At 38.4% G+C, this 23,689-nt stretch overlaps 1 protein-coding gene across 1 annotated transcript in view; it reads right to left on the bottom strand.

The window, feature by feature from the left end:
• The window catches only part of LOC136246186 (uncharacterized), a gene marked incomplete at its 3' end in the record, with an annotated part of 29,016 nt that extends 5,543 nt beyond the window's left edge, over positions 1-23,473 (bottom strand). Inside the window, exons 1-4 of the mRNA XM_066037629.1 lie at positions 23,427-23,473; positions 17,690-17,770; positions 17,592-17,634; positions 2,669-2,871 (exon numbers count right to left, since the gene is read on the bottom strand). Coding sequence (XP_065893701.1) covers positions 2,669-2,871; positions 17,592-17,634; positions 17,690-17,749 — 306 coding nt within the window. The remainder of the gene's footprint in view (positions 1-2,668; positions 2,872-17,591; positions 17,635-17,689; positions 17,771-23,426) is intronic.
• Between the last annotated feature and the right edge of the window lie 216 nt (positions 23,474-23,689).

Below are 23,689 nucleotides of genomic sequence, written 5' to 3'. Positions count from 1 at the left end.
GTTGATTCACAGTTTATCGTCAGGGATACTGTATTTGAAAAGTCATGCAGGCGGGAGGTCATTTTTCATATTTCATAATTCTTTTTACATGGAAAAACTAGCTTCACTCAGTAGCTAGCTACATACTTTAACAATAATTGATTACGTCACTATTTATACGTACTCGTTTATACAATCCCTCTTTAGAAATCCATTTTATTGAAGGTTCTAATGAGTCCCTGAGGGCAGGGATAATCGTTACATTTGTTACATTGTTGCACATACCATGTTTCAATGCTAAGCAATGATCAATCACATGAGAAATAATGAATTATGAAATTATTGCTCTATTCCTAAAAACCCATGCGGGCGGTGACGATAAACTGTGAATCAACTTGGCCTGGCTAAGCACACTAGCATGTGAAGCATGCTAATCTAGAGGCATTCCCCCTAGGAAATTTCGAAAATTAGGTCCTCTGAGATTGAATCTGGGAGTCTTTTAGCAGTTTATCAGTTTGAATGTTGCATTAGGTTGACTGCTCTATTAGGGTATCTCAATCTTGAGGTATTTATATTGTACCTATAAAGGGGTTTGGGGGCATGCCACCCTCCCTCCAGGAAATGTTTGAGATTTAGACTCTCAAAATTGAACCTGAGAGTGATTTTAGCAGTCACCATTAATACTATAGCTGTTGACTGTCGTATTAGGGTGACTGCTCTATTAGGGTATATTTATCTTGATTTATATAGAATCCAGTTGATTCACTGGAATTGCAGGTAGCTAAGCTTTTGTATAGTTAGCTATTTGGTGTAATACAATCAGCATAATTGTTCAATGACAGCTATAGATAATTTTAGGGGGGCTAAGCCCCTCCATAGTGCATAATCTTTTTGACAGGGGCTACAGCCCCCTTTGCTTCCCTTCCGCCCCTGCATGCCATTAGGAACTCTGGATACTATATATCACTTATACAATGACTGTGTCGGGTTTTGTAGAATTGTGTTAGCAACCCACAAAGGATGCAATTTATCAAAAGTTGTGGCTGAGTGCCTTACCCAGTAAGAGACCAGTGTACAGGTCTCTTACTAGAATAAAAATCTTGAATACCATATTTGACCGGTTAATAGCCGCAGCTACTATAAATTTCAGCAAAGAAAACCCTGCAGCTACTATGCAAAGGTGGCTATTATCTGAGGGAAGCTTCTATGGAATTGTGTGGCAGCAGCCCACAGCGTTTATATGGATTCATGAGTGACTGACCTTGTTTAATCATCCTTCCGTAGTAACATGTTTTAATTTCTCTCAAAGACGTTATTCCTGGCTTAAAACAACTACTTTGCCCAGTTTCTGCTTCAAATGCATCTTCATTAACACTTCATCAGTATATGTGACCCAGTCTGAGAAAACCGGGCTTATAGCCTATTTAAAAGTATCGAGAAACGCCGGTTTTAAGTATTTAGTGTGCTGTAGCTCGCCAATGGTTGAAGCTATGTGTACCAAATTTTCACACGTTTTACACCAATTCCTTACCTTCCAGAGGATCCACTGTGCAAGTAGCCAACAACTAAGTTTCCTGCCATTTTAGATAGTTTTTAAACCGAGGTTGACTGTATCAGGCGAGCTGCAAATTGGGTGGGAGGCGGGGGCCCTGGAAGGTGGGCAAGATGGTGTTCAAAAATTGAAAAGGAAGGCCAAGGGATGAATTAGCCCAAGTTTTGGGCCATTGAGGTCTCAAAACTGGCTAAAATGAAAGGAAATTCACAGCAGAGGTGCTTATTCAACACCACAGAGCTGTACAGCCACATACAGTCATCCCCAGGTTGACCAGAGCTCCATTAAGGCCCCACACCACACGTACGGATCACCACTGGGCTTGGGAAAAGTAGCCAGCAAAACCAGACCACTCAAGTCTAGCTGATTTTGATTGTGGAATTAGATAGTTTATTCATGTAGCTTGTGTCCTGGGTGAAAAATCGAATCTGCTGACATGGGCGATAAGACCGGTTTTCTCAGACTGGGTCACATATTCAGATACAAACCATGGCTCTTATCTAAGGACAACTCTTATGGAAATAATTCTAGGCTGTGGAGCAGCTACTATCTGGGGGCAGATATTGTACAAGCTGTGGCTATTAACTGGTCAAATACAGTACTTTACAAATATCAAAGTTTTCTCCAAATGCTATCTATTGTCTAAGCTGATATATACACTCTTAGCCCTTAGGCCTGCAGCTCTTGGGCGTATAGATCAGCAAAATCCCTTGCAGCCATGGTATAACTATTACATACATACATACATACATACATTCATACATACACACACACACACACACACACACACACACACACACACACACACACACACACACACACACACACACACACACACACACACACACACACATACGTACATACATATACATACATACATACATACATACATACATACATACATACATACATACATACATACATACATACGTACATACATACACACACACACACATACATACATACATACGTACATACAGATACATACATACATATATACATACATACATACATACATACATACATACATACACACACACACACACACATACATACATACATACATACATACATACATACATACATACATACATACATACATACATACATACATGTACACACATGTACACCATTTACCAATTTCTTAGGTTTTATGCTCTCCGTATATAATATTCTGCCATCAGGTTCAATAGTTGATTGAATAGTAATACTTTCAAGAGAATTCAGTAGAAGAGGATCAAATTGCAGACTAAACTTAGCAGAATATTTGTAGTATCCTTTAGGATTCCAAACCTCCTCTACTGTTACATTTATTGTTCTGTTCTGTTTACATGGATGATCTACAACATATCTCAGTTGACTAATGCACTTTAACATTATTATGTACAGAAAACAAAGTAGGGATCTACATGTTAATTAATGAAACGAGAGACATAATGGAATAACTAAAATGCTGTAGGAAAGTCTTTTCTTTGGTGTGTGATCAAGGCAAATGGCAGTATGTTGTGTGGCCAAGAAATCCTGTGCACTACACCGTGAGTAAATTTACAGGAAGAAACAAAATGCGATTTTCATGCATACATAGCTCCATACTTCCTTCTAGAATTGCAAATATCCCCACCTTCAGCACCCCCCATATACTAAATTTGAGCAAGATTGCCCGTGAAATATAAACCTTCAAAATGTTCTTAATTTCTTAATTTTTTTGTTTAGGGGCTTAGATTATTCTTTTCGCACACTTTACAAAAACCATTATAAAATGAAAATGTGTACCTTGATTGTCTTGAGCTTTGGTACACTTTAAGAACATATTATGGCACAATCACAAACCAAGTTTGGTGCAAATCTGATTAATAGTCATAGAGCTATGGACGACTTGTTGTCGGTAAACTGCTTATGGGAATAACTTAAAAAATTGGTATGCATATAGGTTAACCATCATAGCTCAAACTTTTTGTTGTTAAAAAGAAATCGTATTGATGGCTATAGAGTTACAAAGAAAAAACCAAACAACTGTAAATTTTGAGGTCGAAATACTCTAATAGAACAGTCACCGTGGAGTAAAAAAGTACATGAAAAATGTCAAAAAAAAACAACTTACCAGCATTCAAACCAGGGACCTCCATATTGAACACCCAAATCCTTAACCACTGAGTTGCTGCTATCACGGCTGATAACCTCACTTAATTTCTACTTTATAAATAAAAATTCTAGCTAAATAAAAATTCTAGCTAAAATATAACAGTTCATAATTTCATAGATCTATCAATGGAAAATCTAGATTATTATAGAACATTTTGCGTGTTCTTTTAAAAAAATGTGTGCTCTATTAGAGCATTACAAAAGTAATCAAATAAACTTTGTAATACAATACTATTACAATACTATTACAACTTCTCTAGTATTCCATCAAATCAAAGCCGATATTATAGTTATTTGTACAGATTGGTGGGGTAGTGTACTACTATCAAGACCTATTCATGCCAATCGTCATCATAATCATCATAATAAGTGCTATGCTTATAAAACTTGTGACAACAGGCTGCAAATTGTATTCTAGGATAAAACATACAGTAAAAATTGAGCAACTGCAACTTATCAGTCACATTTTGCATGAAAATTTGAGATATTCTAATAGAACAGTCCCTACAAAATCTTCATAGGCAAATGCTATACCTAACTTGGAAGGAATTTACTTTGTTATAAAACACTGTTGCAAATAAATACATATATATTGCAACTTTATATAGCCATGAACAAGCAAGCACAAGATTATATCAGCATAAATTGGCTTTAGTATTGGATCAGTAGATAAGAAGAACAATGATTTGTGTTACGGCTGCGTATTGTCTAGCTTACGTGACTTCACTTCAACACGCTCTCACTTGTGCGCCAACTGTTCAACTCATTAACAACATGATTATTTTTCATGTGACAACACTATTTATAGTGTGCACATGACACTCCCTCTCTACAAAGGAGAGTTGTGAAACAAAAACAACTCTCAGCCTAAATGAAGTGTATACAAAAACAAATTAACTATTTGTTGTATGAATCAGTCAGTTATCTTTTCACTAGTGACAGTTAATCATCTGGCAAATGAGATAGGGAATGCGCATCAGCCACAACATTTTCTTTCCATTTTACATGCTTGATAATCAGATCATACTCCTGCAACAACAGCCCCCATCTTAACAGTCTTTGATTGTGATTCTTCATTTTGTGTATGAAGGTAAGAGGGTTGTGATCTGTATATACTAGGATTGGATATTAGGTTGCATTCAGGTATACATCAAAGTGCTTTAGACTTAACACTAGGGCAAGGGTCTCTTGTTCAATTGTTGAATAGTTCTTATGTGAAAAATAACAGACAGGATGTTCCACTCCCTGAGAATCATTCTGCATCAAAACCGCTCCAGCACCAATGCCACTTGCATCAGTCATAAGAATGAACTGCTTCATAAAATCTGGTGCTAGCAGCACAGGTTTGGACAGCAATACAGACTTCAGCATCGCGAATGCAGCTTGACAAGTATTACACCAAACATAATCTTGACCCTTCTTCAGCAAGTTGGTTAGCAGTGCTGCTATCACTGAAAAATTATGGCAGAACCAGTGATAATATTCCACCATGCCAAGAAACCTCATAAGCTCCTTCTTAGTCATTGGTGGTGGGTAGTCAATAACAGCCTGCCCTTGGCACTCAATGGCTGTACCATTCCACTTCCTACTACGTGACCCAGAAAGGTGACCTGGACATGACCAATCTCACTCTTGGTCAAATTAACGGTAAGATTAGCCTCAGCAAACTTAGTGAGTACTTGCCTTGCTCAGTTACTGGGATCTGCCACAATACTGGCTCAATACGTGAAATTAAATACACATTATTTATTTGGTGAGAATTCACCAAGTAACCAGTTAGATAGGTTACAAAGTTACACAACACTATTAACAAAATATCACTTTTAAATAGGTTTAAATTAATGTGAACTTTAATTATAGTACCACATTGTCTTCAGTAAGTATTATCCCATCCAAAAACAGCTTATAGCTGTAAAAAAGTGCGCGTCCAAGTAAAGCAGAATTAACTGCGACAAAAAGTAATGATATCATAATGCGGCCATGTACGAGGTGTGCAAGTTGTAAAATTCATATTAGCTAATTAGATAATAGATAATACAATGTTATTGTTAAAGTGTTAATGAGAACTATGTGCTGCTAGTTTATAAGTGTGTGAGCATCTTCATAAATGCCACACAAATTTAATTCTCAATAAAGCAATGTGTATAGATTCTCTGATAGCAATAAATAGTTTGAGTTTGACCACCTTTCCTTTGTTCGTAGCATTGCCGTATACAGGAAAGGCGGCCAAACTCAAACTATTTATTGCTATCAGAGAATCTATACACATTGCTTTATTGAGAATTAAATTTGTGTGGCATTTATGAAGATGCTCACACACTTATAAACTAGCAGCACATAGTTCTCATTAACACTTTAACAATAACATTGCATTATCTGATTAGCTAATATGAATTTTACAACTTGCACACCTCGTACATGGCCGTATTATGATATCATTACTTTTTGTCGCAGTTAACTCTGCTTTACTTGGACGCGCACTTTTTTACAGCTATAAGCTGTTTTTGGATGGGATTTCAATACTTTTTGTTAGAATAAGCAATGCACTGTTGATAACAGTAGGTGAGTTTCCATGGTTTTGACAGAAACCCCAGATTACAGTGACAGAATATTAAAATATAACTGTAATTTTAGTGGCCAGGGCCGCCCACATGGGGGGGGGGGGGGGGGGGGGGGTATTTTCCCCCTGCCCCAGCCCAAAAGGGGCCCCTTGATTGCCTGTTTAAAGAAAGATCGATATACTCTAATAGAGTAGTCAGGATCTAGACCCTTCCTTGCCCCTGGGCCCCTCTTTAACTCTTTTCCCTGGGCCCCCTAATTTCTCTGGGCGGCCCTGTTAGTGGCATGCAACTGCAGTCAACTAACACCCATTTTAACTAGTAAACCCTTAATAACACTTTGCCTTTCATCTTGTACTGCATTAAAACGATCAAAATACTCTATTAGAGCAGTCACAAAATAGCTGTAACACTGCAATCAATATTTAGCATAGTTACAACTTCTGCTTAGCATTGGATTGTATAGTTTAAATTACTAGCTACTTACAGACTTTACAGTATAAAAATATGGCACTTGTAGAAATGTGACTGTTCTATTAGAGTATCTCGATCTACTTCAAGCATTGACTAATTCAAGTGAAGAAGCTACGCCCCTGCCAAGAGATCTTGTGAAATGAAATGAGAATAGTAAAGAAAAGGCAAGTATGTACAGAGACAATAGAGGGGCGCGTAATTATGTCCTGTTGTAAATAAACACCTTTAAAATTTATATTACTACTAAATAAGCGCACCAGAATAGGCTTGTGAGGCTGTTGTCTCCAAGGTTGTCTCATTACTTGTCTTTTCGTGTTGAAGGGATTTAGTCACAATTGGTGAGTTTAATTATACATGTATTTGTGTTGTAAAACTTAATTGTAAAAAGGCGATTAGCACATATCATGATAAACATGTATTTGTCACAGTAGAGTCTCTCACGATTATTAGACATTGGACCAGGGTAAAAAATTTACTGCTATATTTAGAGGTTGTAGCGTTTGTATATCGTAGTATCTTAATAAATAATCCTCCATGATCACTAATCACTAATAGTACAGTGAAAGCTGGTCATTATTCAGGCCATAGGGACAAAAATTTTCTGACCTAGCTTTTTAAAGAGGTGGCTGCATTTTGTGCCTTAAAAAAGGTAAGAAGCATACTGTTCTAACTGGCTATAGAGATGGATTTAGTGTGTGACAACGTATGAGACAGTGAGTGCTGGCAGCAAGGGGGCAGCCAATCTGTTAGAGCACCAAAGGCACTGCTTCAGACTTAGGCAGTTGGCTGTCAGCCCAAAGTGTAAAAAGTTTCACTATTGGTCCTTATAAGCTCCTGATGAAGAAAGTGATGAAGTCATTATCCATAGGATATATTTTTCACATAACACAGCATTCCAGTGGTTTAGTGGTGACCACAACACTGCCTGAGTTAAACTGTGGTGAGATTTGAGACTACCGGAAGCCCTGGAATTCCTTCAACACATGAAATACCAAATATCTAATGGCCTGGCTTTCATCCACAGTGGACCTGTCTTTGTGGCCACTTGTACAGAAGGGAAACAGCTGCCACACAGTCTTTCGAGCGAGCAGCTGGTTTCCACACCCCTTAATTATCAATTTGTAAAATCTTGAGCAAAATTGTGTGTACAAGCAAGTGCGATGTTGTGCATTGGCAGTGCCGTGTATATGGTTGCTGCCTAGCAGTGACACATCATGAGTATTGAAGTCACAATGTGTTACTGTATCATCCATCTCTGAATGTGTCATTTTGTGTAGAGAGCAATCTTCCACATTCATAAGGCCACCTTGTTATTCAGGCCACATTTTTGGTTCCACAGCTGGCCATATTAATGAGGTTTCATTGTACTTATGTGAATTTTTACTTTTCGTAACTTTTCTTCAGGTTTACTGATGGGCACTATGAAGCATTGTTGACTGGTCCGTACATAATGTGCTGACTTGAAATGCTAAAACAGTACGTAGCATGTCTTGTATGTACATGTAATGTGTTGTAATGTGTCCACACATCCACACATCTTAGAAATAAATATAAATGTATTCTCTATACTCAGTTCCATTGTGCCACTGGGTCATAAGTGGGTTGAGTATGGATCATCCAGGACATTTGGGTCACATTTTGTCCTGGCCAAGTGGATCTCATCCACTGACAGAATATACAGATCAGATCATGTGTATAAATTACGGTGGAACTTGTTTATTGCCACCTTCACTCAATAAGCAGGTAACAGTGTATAAATTTTCAATTAGAATTGGCTTTTCAAGAGAGGTTGTCTTTCTATACTGGTGGCCATTAAGACAGGTTGTACTGATAGAGTGTACATACTAGAGATGCAACAATATCCTCCACTTAGTGTCGTTTGATAGTGATGCAATGGAGACTATGTATTGTTGCATTTAAATACTATGCTATTATATTGCAACTCTAGCACGTATTTATAACAGGAATGTTTGTTAACTGTTTAGACATACTGGAGCCACACCCACTCATCTGGATTCTACAAATGGAGTCATACCAACTTGTCATCATACTTACGTGTTACTCCCATTGTGCTTGGATTGGATGAATATACATGCAGTCATGTGAGACTTGCTACCATGGCAGGCCACTGGAAAACATTTCATAGCTGTTATATTACAGTCATTATAGTACAATTCTTACATTATTGTTGTGAAAAGTGTTTGGCATTCATGTGTCCTCTGTATGTTGTAATTACATGTATAATTTTTGTGTGGGGGTGCTATAAAATGTAATAATGCATGGTGACAATTGGCTAGCTACATGTGCTAATTACTCGCAGCTTGTGTCAAAATCTGGTAACTGCAGTTGTATTGTGTCATTCTTTAAGCCACGCCCTTAGAGAACAAATTACGTCACGATGGGGGCGACTAAATTTGTTAAAAACGCCGAACGATGGTATGCAGCACCATAGATTATATCTGTGGACTATAATCTATGGCAGCACACTTCTTTGTGGCTTTATGCACTGATTAACTACATAGAGCGCCAGTTCATCAATACCCAGTGACTGCAGTTGTGCTCTGCGTCATTCTTTAAATTCCGAGTAAAATTCTTAGAGAGAGCAAATTACATGGGGGCGACTAAATTCAAATTTCAAACTAGCCATTCTCGAAAACATATGTTTCAATCTAAACGAAACTTTTAGAACAGTTTAAAGACACATTGCCCTACATGCCAAGCGAGTATTGTGGAAAACAACAATCTGGGTTTTGTATTTGGCCTCTAGGTTGACTGAGGACGACTGAAACTTCGTTTGGTGCTGAAATTACGACTGTAGGATAATCATGTATGGTGAAATTGATGATGTGAATCTTGAGGCGATTGAGTGAATACTGAAGCGATAGCAGGGCAATCAATGTTTGGAATGCACAAAGGAACGCAAGGCATACACCTGCGGTTGCGTCTAACCGCATGCGATAAAAAAAAAAAAAATGAAACTTCCCCTTTGATGTCGGCAATCTCGATCACAAAACAATCGGCATAGATTTGCTTCACTGCTTGTGTGGTAGTTACTAGTGACACAATGAGTTCAACTCTAGAGTTTCAGAGGGATAGCGTAAGTGGCGGGTGAGTTACAGGACGGCCGAATTTGACAACGTTCGTTCCTGTAAAATCCTCACGTAGTGGTCGCGTCATTTATTGTCTGCGGCGCACGTTTCTGCTTTACTGGCCGCGCGACTCACTACCGTGAGTCTTGATAATAAATCATGTTTTAAATGTTTACTATTGTTTTATTACAAGCAGAATTGCATGTAAGGATACACAGGGTTACATGAAGATTACAAGTATATGTGTACAGGGTAACATGTGAAGGGTGTTCAGGATTACAGGTGGATACACAGGGTTACTTGTGGCTACACAGGGTTACAGATGGATACACAGGGTTACCTGTAGATACACATGGTTACTTGTGGATACACAGGGTTACGGATGGCTACACAGAGTTACAGGTCGCTACACAGGGTTACAGATGGTTACCAGGGTTACATGTGGATACACAGGGTTACGGGTGGTTACACAGGGTTATGGGTGGCTACACAGGGTTTCAGGTGGTTACACAGGGTTACGGGTGGCTACACAGGGTTACAGATGGTTACCAGGGTTACATGTGGATACACAGGGTTACGGGTGGTTACACAGGTTTACGGGTGGCTACACAGGTTTACAGGTGACTATACAGGGTTATGGGTGGATACATAGGATTACAGGTGGATACACAGGGTTACTAGTGGATGCACAGGGTTATGGATGGATACACAGGGTACAGTTGGATATACTGGGTTATGATTGGATACACAGGGTTACGAGTGGATACACAGAGTTTCGGGTGGATACACATGATTACGGGTAAATACACACAGAGTTACGGGTGGATACACAGAGTTACCGGTGGATACACAGGATTACAGATAGCTACACAGGGTTACGTATGGATACACAGGGTTACTTTTTGGATATACATGATTACTTGTGGGTACACAGATATATGTGCCATGTTCGTGATAGATGAAGATCCATTGCTTTGACTTGACTTATAACTAGGGCTCAAACAAATAGTGGTTTTTACTATTTGAATATTTTATTCACAACTACCGAATATTCGAATATTCTTTTTCAGCATTGATATGGATGAGATATCAATAATCTTGTGGCTATACAAGATGTCTCTTTAATACAATTCAGAATCAACATGATTTGATCACTTATGTCATAGAATTGCTTATGTAGGATCAAGTATTTCCATGTACTCTACTACTGATGTTATATATTTCCTTTGAAACGAATATTGAATACCAGAAATGGTATTCGAATATTCTCCGAATATTCGAATAATAGAATATTCGTTTGAGCCCTACTTATAACACTTGATTTGTGGAATTCCTTGCCATTTGATACTGAAGAACTTCATTCATTTAGAGATTTTCATGGCTATGCAAAAAGCCATTTTTTTGTCAATTATGTAATTCAGTGTTATTTTTGTACTTGCATGTGTGGGTGGTGTAATGTATGCTATTGTCTTGCTTTGTGTTTATCTTGTATATTCTTGTATGCTTAGTTAGTTGTTGTTGTTTTTGTATCACTTCAACAAGAAGGAACGGCATTGTGCTGATTGTTGTGAGTATAAAATAATAAATCAAATCAAATATTTGATAGTTATACCATATGTTTAAGCAGGAGCATATGATTTGCCGCCTTTGGTAGTTCATAAGCTCCTGATTTCAGTAATTGCAGACCTAAAATCTAAATTTCAGTGGTTCTATGCTAGGGTTGTGGTAGTGGGGATGAAATCAAATAATTTTAGTATGTATTGAACTGAGTATGTAGAAGTGAAACAAGTATTTCATGCATTATCTGTGACAGTAAAACTTCTTCTACAGCTGATTCATGATCAAAAGACATTAACTATATTTTGTGTTAGAAAGAGTAGTCCTTCCCTGGATCTACCCCTGTGTATCCACAAGCAACCCTGTGTATTCACAAGTAACCCTGTGTATCTACCCGTAACCCTGTGTATCCACATGTAACCCTGTGTAGCCACCGTAACCCTGTATAATCACCTGTAACTCTGTGTATCCACACGTAACCCTGTGTAGCCACCCGTAACCCTGTGTAGCCACCCATAACCCTGTGTAGCTACCTGTAATCCTGTGTATCTATAAGTAACTCTGTGTAGCCACCCGTAACCCTGTGTATCCACCCGTAACCCTGTGTATCCACCCGTAACCCTGTGTATCCACCCATAACCCTGTGTATCCACATGTAACTCTGTGTAGCCACCCGTAACCCTGTGTATCCACCCGTAACCCTGTGTAGCCATCCGTAACCCTGTGTAGCCACCCGTAACGCTGTGTAGCCACCCGTAACGCTGTGTATCCACCCACATGTAACCCTGTGTAACCATCCATAACCCTGTGTAACCACCTGTAACCCTGTGTATCCACAAGTAACCCTGTGTAGCCACCTGTAACCCTGTCTATCCACAAGAAACCCTGTGTATCCACATGTAACCCTGTGTAGCCACAAGTAACCCTGAGTAGCCACCCGTAACCCTGTCTATCCACAAGAAACCCTGCGTATCCACATGTAACCCTGTGTATCCACAAGTAACCCTGAGTAGCCACCCGTAACCCTGTCTATCCACAAGAAACCCAGTGTATCCACATGTAACCCTGTGTATCCACATGTAACCCTGTGTATCCACAAGTAACCCTGTCTATCCACATGTAACCCTGTGTAGTCACCCGTAACCCTGTGTAACCACCCATAACCCTATGTATCCACAAGTAACCCTGTGTATCCACCCGTAACCCTGTGTAGCCACAAGTAACCCATTGTATCCACCTGTAACCCTGTGTATCCACCTGTAACCCTATGTAGCCATCTGTAACCATGCGTATCCACCCGTAACCCTGTGTATTCATAAGTAACCATGTGTATCCACTCATATCCCTATGTATTCACCCGTAATCCATTGTATCCACCTGTAACCCTGTGTATCTATCTGTAACTCTGTGTATCCACTAGTAACCATGTGTATCCACCCGTAACCCTGAATATCCACCCGTAACCCTCTGTATCCACCCATAACCCCTGTATATCCACCTGTAACCCCGTGTATCCATAGGTAATGTTGTGTATCCACACTTAACCCTGTGTATTAACCCGTAACCCTGTGTATCCACAAGTAATCCTGTGTGTCCATTCGTAACACTGTGTATCCACAAGTAACCCTTTGTAGCCATTTGTAACCCTGTGTATCCAGAAGTAACCCTGTGTATCCTTCCGTGCTTTGTGTATCCAGAACTATCCCTGTGTTTCCACAAGTTATTCCTTGTAATAACCTTTCACCCCTTTGTAGGTTTCTGTAACCTTCTTTAATTAACACAATTGTAATGATTTTTAATTATCTATCAATAATTTTGCTGACTTCTATACTTTAATACATAAGCTTGCACCATTCATGTGGTGTAGAGGGTGTATTACGCCATTCTTTTGAGCTATTGTATGTAGGTCAACTATTGCATCGCTGTCCTGTAACCACGTAACCATTGTAACCGGTTACATGCCAAATTTTCGCACATTTCTAATTTCATGTATTGAGCCATATCTAATCTGCCAATACCCCTTCAAGAGATCAAACTTGGATACATATTGAGCACTTCCTATTCTATCGATACAATTTTCGATCCTTGGTAGTGGAAACGAGTCAGTCTTTGTCAGTGAATTAAGTTTGCAGAAGTCTGTACAGAAACAAGTGTACTGTCTGGTTTAGGCACCAATATACCAGGGCTACTCCACTCACTACTGTTTGGTTCTATGATGTGGTTTTGCAGCATGTAATCAATTTCCTTTCTCATTTGTTCAAGTTTAATAGGGTTCATCCTATATGAGTGCCATTTGACAGGAGTCGACCCTCCCACGTCAACATCATGACAGCAACACTTCGTATGACTAGGCATATCACCAAAGACTTTCCTGAAGCTGAGAAGTAACTGTTCCATGTCTACTTCTTCCTCGACAGAGAGATGGCCTAACCTAACTTTCAGGTTATCAAGTAGTGCTGAGTTAGATAACTTTAGCCCATCCTCACCCATACTACTCTCTCCTTCTATGGTGAGCTTCATTGTTGTAGCACAAGACTTTGGGGTTTCTGTTCTTTTGTGATAAACAAAAACATCATCAAATGAATAAAAACCATCATTATTGTAATAATAGAACACAATGAAGTAACTATATAATTTATGAGTTGAACTGCATACAAACTGAATGCTCTATACTGTACTATTAGAGTATCTCAATCGCGCACTTGCTACACATAGTTCGATCTCGCATTATAACTCAGTGGCTTTTACTCCGATTCTTCTATACTACTTCATGGGCTTTCTATGATGATTACTCCATCTACATACTAGTTATTAGCTCACTCTTCTAAGTGGTTTACCTGGTAGGCCTGAAAATTAATAGTTTTTTATTCACGAAACTCGATCACGTAATTGTGACACAGGTTGGGTTTTGTGTCATCTCCATGGTCTTTATCTTGATTCCTTTCAAACCACAAAAGACACTCCTACGATGGTTACTCCATCTACATAGAAATTTTCAACTCATTCCTCCAAGGGGTTTACCCTGTGGGTGTGACAGAAGTTTGACCTTATTTTACACAAATAATCAGTCACAACTTTGTGAATGTTCCTACCAAACTTGGTACTGAAATTTGCTTTAATGAACCCTTTACGTGTGCCAAATTTCAGAGCATGCATTGGTGTTTTATGACTGATTTTACAAAGTGTGTAAAAAGAAGTAGAAAAAAAAACAAAACTTAAAATGAAATTTTGGCTGCTTGTATCTCGAAAATGGCTGGGGCGATTTTCTTCAAATTTGGTATGTAGACTTCCCTTCCTGGTGGGCACTTGTGTAGCAAATTTGGTTCCAATAAGATAAGGGATCACAGAGCTACACATGTGTGAAAATCACGTTTTCTTTCTTCCTGTCAATAATACACCGGCTTCTTGGGCTGCATGACACACTACTGTGTGTCTTGATATAGCACACATTTTTTCAAGGACTTCTAATAGAACACGCATAGAATGCAATCTAGTCTTTCCATTGGTAGATCTATGAAATAATGAACTTTTATTAGTTAGATTTTAGCTAGAATCTTTATTTATAAAGTAGAAATTAAGTGAGATGAATAGCCGTGATAGTGGCAGCTCAGTGGTTAAGGACTTGGGTGTTCAGTATGGAGGTCCCTGGTTCGTATGCTGGTAAGTTTTTTTGACATTGTTCATTCCATTTTTTACCCCGCGGTGACTGTTATATTAGAGTATTTCAACCCTACAATTTACAGTTGTTTGGTTTTTGCCTTGTAATTCTGTAGCAGTCAATGTGATTTCTTTTAAACCACAAAAGGCTTTGTTAACCTATACACATATCGATTTTTAAGTTATTCCCATAAGCGTTTACCCTGTAGTTTGACAATAAGTCGGCCTTTTTTATGCAAATATTCATCTATGGCTCAATGACTATTAATCAGATTTGCACCAAACTTGGTATGTGATTGTGCCACAATACATTCTTAAAGTGTACCAGAGCTCAAGAAAATCAAGCAATGTATTTTCATTTTATAATGATTTTTGTAAAGTGTGCAAAAAGAATAATCTAAGCCCCATAAGCCCCCTAAGCAAAGGAAAAAAAGACCCAGAAAAATTAAGCCAAATTTTGAAGTTTCATATTTCATGATTGTGCTAGGAAATATTGCTCAAATTTGGTATATATGTGGGGTACTGATGGTGGAGGGTGTTTGCAGTATAAAAATAATTCCAATTTGAGAAAGGAGCATGGAGCTACGTATGCGTGAAACTCGTGTTTTGTTTCTTACTCACACTGTGGCACGCTGGCTTTCTTAACTGCACGACACACTACCATGTGTCTTGATATAAAGCAGAAACCAAACATGTGAAACAAGTGTGATCAAGATATTGTAATAGAACAACCAATGAGAAGTAAGAAAAATGTGCACAAAAACATCACAACAACTTGTTTAGGGTTCAAACCAGGGACCTCCACACCTATATGCCCAAGCCCTTTACCACTCTGCCACTACTGTCAGTTGTTCATTTCACTTAAATTCTACCTTATAAATGGAAGTTCTAGTTTACTGCACAGAGTATACTATAGAACTATCCATAGAAAATCTAGATTGTTCTAGAGCATTTATGTGCATTGCATTAGAAGTGCTCAAAAAAATGTGCGCTTTATTAGAGAACTGCTCAGAAAATGTGCACTCTATTAGAGTATAAAATAAATAACTAGGCTATGTACCAAACACATACACATGAGTCATGCAATCGAGATATTCTAATAAAGCAATCAACTTTGCTGTGATTTGATGTCACACCTACTGGCTATACCGCTTATGAGTTAAATTTTCTTGCACGTGTCAGGTAACTATCAAGGTACAAACCTTTAGGAAATCTGTCAATGAGTTACAACACACCTGCAGATACATTACTGGACATTTAATCCCTAATTCAGTTATGGGCAGTAACCGACATAGGGATTAAATGCCCATTAGTATATCTGCAGGTGTAGGCGACCTCCCTACTTTTTTCTATGATCCCTAATCGAACACAATTTTTTTCTTATACTTGTTGAATTACGCTTGTCTCTGAAGACATGAGTAACTTATTCAGTCACAGAAAATTCCACTGCATAAAATAATTTTAATTTTTGTAGCAACTCATTTTAAGTTGCACTGAAGGCACCTTTGAGCTTGGCTATACCTGGCTCACCAAGGCGCCATAAAGGCATTGTGAGGCTGGTTTCTGGTCAATATTTCTTTGTGAGAAAGTGCAAACCTCCATATACAGTACTACTGTACTGTATGATAGCAGCCTTACCCCTTACCTCAGTAGCGGTAGTATTGACCATTGAAATTACCGAAATATCTATCAAACAGTAGTTTGACATTCTTGATCATTTCAATTCCTGCCCTGATTACAACAACCTTTGGATAGTCATGTCAACCATAATTTCTGTAGTCCGAAGTTATGCTTGCAGACTGAATTGATCCATTTGGACATTCTGTTTGTCTTAATGAAGTGTGACTATAAATTTTTTTAACCTTCAAACTTGTATGCATCACAAAATATTTTAAAGTTCAGCAGTATATGTGACCCAGTCTGGGAAAACTGGTCTTATTGCCTATTTAAAAGTATCGAGAAATGCCAGTTTTAAGTATTTAGTGTGTTGTAGCTCGCCGATGGTTGAAGCCATGTGTACCAAATTTTCACATGTTTTACACCAATTCCTTACCTTCTAGAGCATCCACTGTGCACATTGCCAACAACTAAGTTTCCTGCCATTTTAGATAGTTTTTAAACGTGGTTGACTATATCAGGCGAGCTCCAAAAGGAGAGGGAGGCAGGGGCCCGGAAGAAGGACAAGAGGCTGTTCAAAAAATTGAAAAGGAAGGTGTAGGGTTGAATTAGGCCAGGTCATGGGCCATTCAGGTCTTAAAACTGGCTAAAATCAAAGGACATTCACAGCAGAGATATTTATTCAACACCACAGAGCATTACAGCCACATACAGCCACTGACCAGAGCTCCATTAAGGTCCCACACTGCACGTAAATATCGCCACTGGGCTTGGGAAAAGTAGCCAGCCAATTAGGTAGTCTATTCATGTAGCTTTGCGTTTTTGGTGAAAAATCCAACCTGCTGACATGGACAATAAGACCGGTTTTCCCAGACTGGGTCACATATAATAAACAGTCTATGTATCCACTCCAAACAACACAATATACACAGAATACATACATGCACCTTATTCTGAACATCTTACTTTGCGTAGCTATAATGCAATCCATAAAGTTCAGATCTGTAAACTTAAATTATAGATACAAGAGTAACTAACAATGTTAAGTACTTAGAGAGACTTACATTAAATAGATAGGTACAACAAAAAGGTAAATGGATCACTGCAGTACTATTTGAAATCATAAATACTGTTCTACTGATTGTCTAGAAAAGAATTATACATACACATACATACATATTATGGAAATCAGAAATGTCTATGTAGAACACATGATAGTGAAGGGTCCATATTTATGGCCTAATGTATTTCGCGGACTGGACTCATGGACTGGACTCATGGACTGGACTCGTAGTCTCGTGCCCAGACCGCTTTTTTTCTTTTTGTGTGGGGGCGGAGAAAAAAAGGGTCTGGTGGATCTCCAATACATTTTTTGTGCAGCCGGATCTACAACTTTTGGGGATCGTTGATTAGTTGTAATGAATAGCAAAGGCTTGTTAACGAAGCGACAATAGGAAATACGGCGCGCGTACCCAAGGATGCAGCCTTGCAAGCAAACGCGCGCCGTATTTCCTATTGTCGCTTCGTTAACAAGCCTTTGCTATTCATCACAACTAATCAACGATCCCCAAAAGTTGTAGATCCGGCTGCACAAAAAATGTATTGGAGATCCACCAGACCCTTTTTTTCTCCGCCCCCACACAAAACGAAAAAAAGCGGTCTGGGCACGAGACTACTGGACTCGCGGACTGGACTCACGCACTGAGCTGGAAACAGCTATTAAACAGACCTTATCCATCTCTTGCAACACTGGAGATACCACTATTGAGCTACAACTGCTGATACTGCTCTTCCTTACAAGTCAACAAACTAGCGTGTGCACTAATTAATTAGAATACAATTACGATACACGAGTACTAGCAGTGACAAGGCGTGATAGAGGCTATCGTTGTAGCTTAGATGTTTTTCTATTGTTGCTCCAGTACTTAGCACTAGTGTTAGGCCTGTAGTGATGAGCCAGTTTATTTGCTTAGCCCCATCACCTCGCTGGGCGGTGCCACCTATAGCTACCCTGCTAACTTATTACTGGCTCATCTCTAGCTACAACCCTAGCACTAGTGCTAAAGCAATAAAGGAAAACATCTGCGCTACAACAATAGCCTCTATCACGCTTTATCACTGTTAGTACTAGTATATCGTATGTGTATTCTAATTAATTAGTGCGCGCGCTAGTTTGTTGACTTGTAAGGAAGAGCAGTATCAGCAGTTGTAGCTCGATAGTGGTATCTCCAGTGTTGCAAGAGATGGATAAGGCCTGGATTATTGTTTAATAGCTGTTTCCAGCTCAGTGCGTGAGTTCAGTCCGCGAAATACATTAGGCCACTCCAAATAAGACTGTAGTTTCCCGTCCTGAGGTTTTCGTTTTTCGGTGCGGGCGGGAGGCTTATTATCATTACTCATTATTAAAGATTCGACTGCTATATTAGAGTATCTCGATCTTGAGAGGATTTCAAGGTCATGAAAATGGCTTTTTTGCAAGCTAGCAACCATTAGAACCGTTCATTTTAGGTTTCATTGTGCTTTTTAGCAACGCAAAATAAAAGGCTCCATGAGAAGTTTCCAGAAAGCAACACAGGAAGTGGTTTTGGAAAAATAATGACAATAATGACCATTTAGTGCGGGTGCTCAGACATGATGCGGGCGGAGGACGGGAAACTACACTCTCATTTGGAGTGGCCTTAGGCCCATATTTATCCAAAACAGCTGTGCTGAAGGTGTGGTCATCAAAAATAGGCTACTGTTTAAAGATGTACAATATTAATTATTAAAGAGTGGTGGTAGCCTGCAGTAATGTTAATGTCAGCAAAAGATGGTTTCCACCACAATTGATTGACACCACATCTATTTTCATGTTTAGTTAATAGTTTTATACTACAAGTAGAAGGAAAAATTAGGAATTTTCAGTCTGATTACGGATCATAGCAGTGAAACAAGAGAGGTCGCCTGCACCTGCAGATATACTAGTGGACATTTTGCAGGTGTAGGTGACCTCCCTTGTTCCACTACTTTTCATGGCTATGATCCTTAATCAGACTGAAAATTCCTACTACTTGTTTGTTTACCTTTTTAAAAGCATAATCATGACTAATGAACCCACACATACTACACTAAAAGGCAGAATAGCACCAGACATGCTATTAAATTAATTTTGTGTCTGAACGTGTGCCCAAACTATCAATTATTACTGCCATATGCTTTGTTTTTAGCTATGTTCAGCCTGTTACACAGTGTTGCAAACAAGGAACACTACTTGAAGGACCTCTGCAATCAATTCAGTCACAACAGAAAACTCAGATGATTCCCATTACATGGGGAAGCCATCATACTGCATTACCATGAATTGACACCTTTCGCTGTCAGCAAAGATAAGAGTAAGTTCATGAAGCATGCATTGGATGTACTGCAGTATGCCAAAAGGTACCGGTCAGGCTGAAGCAACATCTAACAGTGAAAAAGTCATGCCCGTACCCTTAGTAGTTGTCGAGTTACACTTGTCTGAAGGCATCAGGCAGTTGTTAGTCAGCCAGTAGAAAATCCTGCTAAATAAAAAAACTAAAAATTCTGTAGTAACTTGCTGGAAGCATTTTTGGCTGCTCTGTAGACACTTTTGGGCTTGCTATATCTTACTAATACTGCCAAGGCACCATTAAGGTATTGTGAGGCTGGTTTTAGGGTGATGTTTTTGGCCAGAAAAGCCCAAACTTTAATGATTCTTCTTATATACAGTACTGTTGTGCTGTATGATTATGGAATCCAGTGGTTGCACAATAGCAACACAGCATTTAACAATGTTTTCATTTGTATACAAGTCTATTCTAATCCAGCATGCAGTAATAATTGCTATATACAATTGCTATATACAATTGTTATATTCATAGTGAATAGAACATCTTTATTCATCTCTATTGTGAAGCTATCCTACACAATAAATGATTATAGTGTGTACTGGGTTACAATGCTTTGACCTAAGTAACTGTGATGAGTGGACTGGAGTTGTCCAGTACATTCTTTATACAATGGATTAAGGAAAATTGGCCTACATGCATGAATGGACACAAGAGTGCTTATAAGTACATATTAGCTGCATACTAATTTAAAACATACTATGTATGGAATACATAGTCTAATTTCTTCCTTTTTTTTCTTGTCCTTTTAAAGTAATTTTTCAGTGATGTTGCCATCCCACAAGCACTCTTGTGTCCATTCATGCATGTAGGCCAATTTTCACAACTTGTGACAAAAAAAAGCCATGGGTATCTATACCCATGGTATTTTTTGTCACAAGTTCAAGTTGTGTGCACTGCCTAATTACTAGTAATTATTAGAAATAATCTTGTAGTTTATAAAGAAAATCATATTGCTGGTTGATAAAGATAGTCATACTTATATACGAGTTTACGTACCAGTGAGTTATTTTAGCACAAAGTGACCACTAATTCAATCAAGAACTCACCAACAAGACATGTGAGACAAAGTCTAAAGCAGTTACTGCACATATCTACAATACTTCATCCTTGGTGATTATTGCACCATTGTAAAAATCTGAACAGCACAGTTACTTAGATATGCACAATAACCTACACAAAATCTTTGTATCATGCAGTATGATAGTATGATAGTATAGTATGTAGGGACCACAAAGGTTTGGGCATGGCACATGAAAAAACATCACCCAAAAACCAGCCTCACTTTTCCCTGATGACAATGAGGCAGTAATGGTTAGGTAAAACTAAACCTAAACAAGCCTTCAGATCGACCTGAAATGCTTTCAACAAGTTGCTATGGAAATTTTTTTTAAATATGGAATTTTCTACTGACTGATTGAGTAACTGTCTGACTGAGTAACTGTTTGACTGAGTAACTGACTGACTGATGTCTTCAGACAAGTGTAACTCGATAACAGCTAGGGCTTTATTTTTTCACTGTTAGATATCGCTTAATAAGCTGGACATGTGCCTTTTGGCATACCGCAGTACATACAATGCATTCTTCATGGACTTACCAGTGTCCTCCTTTCTTTCCCATGCATCTTTTCTGACAGCGAAAGGTGTCAATTTAGCAGTAGTGCGTGATGGTTTCTCTTTGTAACAAAAATCGTCCATATTTTTCATAGTGGCTACTTTAATTGCAGAGGTACTTTTCGGACAGTTCTTGATTCATAATGTTGTGTAACGGGTTAAACATAGCTGACAAAGAAGCATAATGAATACTCCACTCTTCAGATGATAATTGGTGGTGTACCATTTCTTTCTTTTGATACAGTATGCATGGGTTCACCAGTCATAATAATTTTATGTTACAAAAGTTAACAAACGAGTACACAAAAAATTTGGAGATTTCAGGGACCATAGTACATCGATAAAAAAAACTGAAACAAGTTGGAGTAGTGCACATATTAAATCACAGTAAAACAATAAGAAGTGTTATATTCCTACTGTGCATTTCCATTGTGGTATCTTAAGCACAGTAGGGATATAACACTTCTTATTTTATTACTATCATGCACTACTCCAGCTTGTTTCAGTACTTTTATTGATGTGCTATGGTCCCTACTCTAGTTGAAAATTCCAAAAAAAATTTGTGTACTTGTACAGCATGAATCAATAGCTCTGTTTGTGGTGTAAATGTTGTGTACACAGTGCAACACAGTGGTGAGCTACAGCTCAAGGGCAGATTTGGGGGGATGCATGGGGGGCTGAAGCAAAATTTTACTATACATGCTAGCTAAACAGAAAATAGAAGCTACAGTACAGGTATAGTTGCATCTAAAGCATACATGGGCAATGAAAATATGAAGAAAAGAGCTAATCTCTTGTAGGAACCAACAAGAGGGGATCAAAGGGATAAAAACTGCTATAAAAAGCTGCTAAATATCTGAATACTCTACGCCACTGCAGGTTACATAACAGTATAAGCACTTCATGAAACTTTTTGCATGACATCAACATGCAAAGAAAATAATTAAAATGAAGGAAATGATGATGATAAAAATAAAAGAATTAAGAAAAAAACACCAAGAGTGGTTGTTTATTGAATATAAGAGACATCTGGCATATGTTAGAAAATGGTATGCATAAAACCCTTTGATCTTTGTGGTCTTTAAAATCATGACCTCTGGAGAGGTTCTCTAAAATGAGACCTCCTATCTCCAGTTGAGGGAGTCAACACACACAGCACGCCTCACTATTGATTACTGATGTGCTGAGTAGCATTGCAGATCTCACAATTGATCACTGATCTGCTATGCTTCCTTCAGGAGGCAGAGTAGATCAGTGAGCTTCCTCGTGATTGTGGGTTTACATTTGTGCAAGATATGATGACATGATGATGTTTTACTGAACCCACAATCAATTAATCTATCTACTAGTATAAATACACCCACACCATTTCTAAGTCAGTTAGAGACCGCCCACTCAGATCTTCGTGGCTTTAAAAAACCTCAGCTTTGCCTCGGGTTTTTAAAATCACGAAGATCCTCATGGTAGGTCTCTAACTACTACTAAGTGTGTTTGATATCACAACATTAAATGTAAAATGCATTTTAAGCCTCCTACTGAAATCTGTGTAGCAGAGAGTCAGAAATGTATGTAACATAAAGAAACTGTTGCAATTCTCTTGCTAGTGAATGTTAATTTGTGCATTAAATATGTACCAACTTTAGTATATTGACATCAAATTTAAAATATCTCCAATTTTAGCAAGACATTTTAGTTAACTGCCTGACTGCCCACCTGCTGCCCGTCTGCTACCCTGGTACTCCTCTCTTTGCCAAAACCTGGTGAAACATACAAATAAACTTACTTGTTTGCATCCTTCGTAGTTACTAAAATTTTCAATAGTAGCATTTAGTTCTGGTACATCTGTAAAAAATCATTAGTACTCAGTGTATTGTGTGTATTTGAAAATTAAGACAATATACTGTATTTCTATAATAATACCATACCTGTTTCACTGCCCATACAAAAGTCTCAATAGTAGCAGTGAAATTTATCCCGTATTTCACTGGTAGCAGTGAAAAAGTTGTAATTGCAATTTCATTGGCTAGAATTTATGTTAACAATTAG

This window comes from Dysidea avara, unplaced genomic scaffold, assembly GCF_963678975.1.
Source record: "Dysidea avara unplaced genomic scaffold, odDysAvar1.4 SCAFFOLD_221, whole genome shotgun sequence".
Lineage (NCBI taxonomy): Eukaryota > Metazoa > Porifera > Demospongiae > Dictyoceratida > Dysideidae > Dysidea > Dysidea avara.
This window is presented reverse-complemented; position numbering and strand designations above follow the sequence as displayed.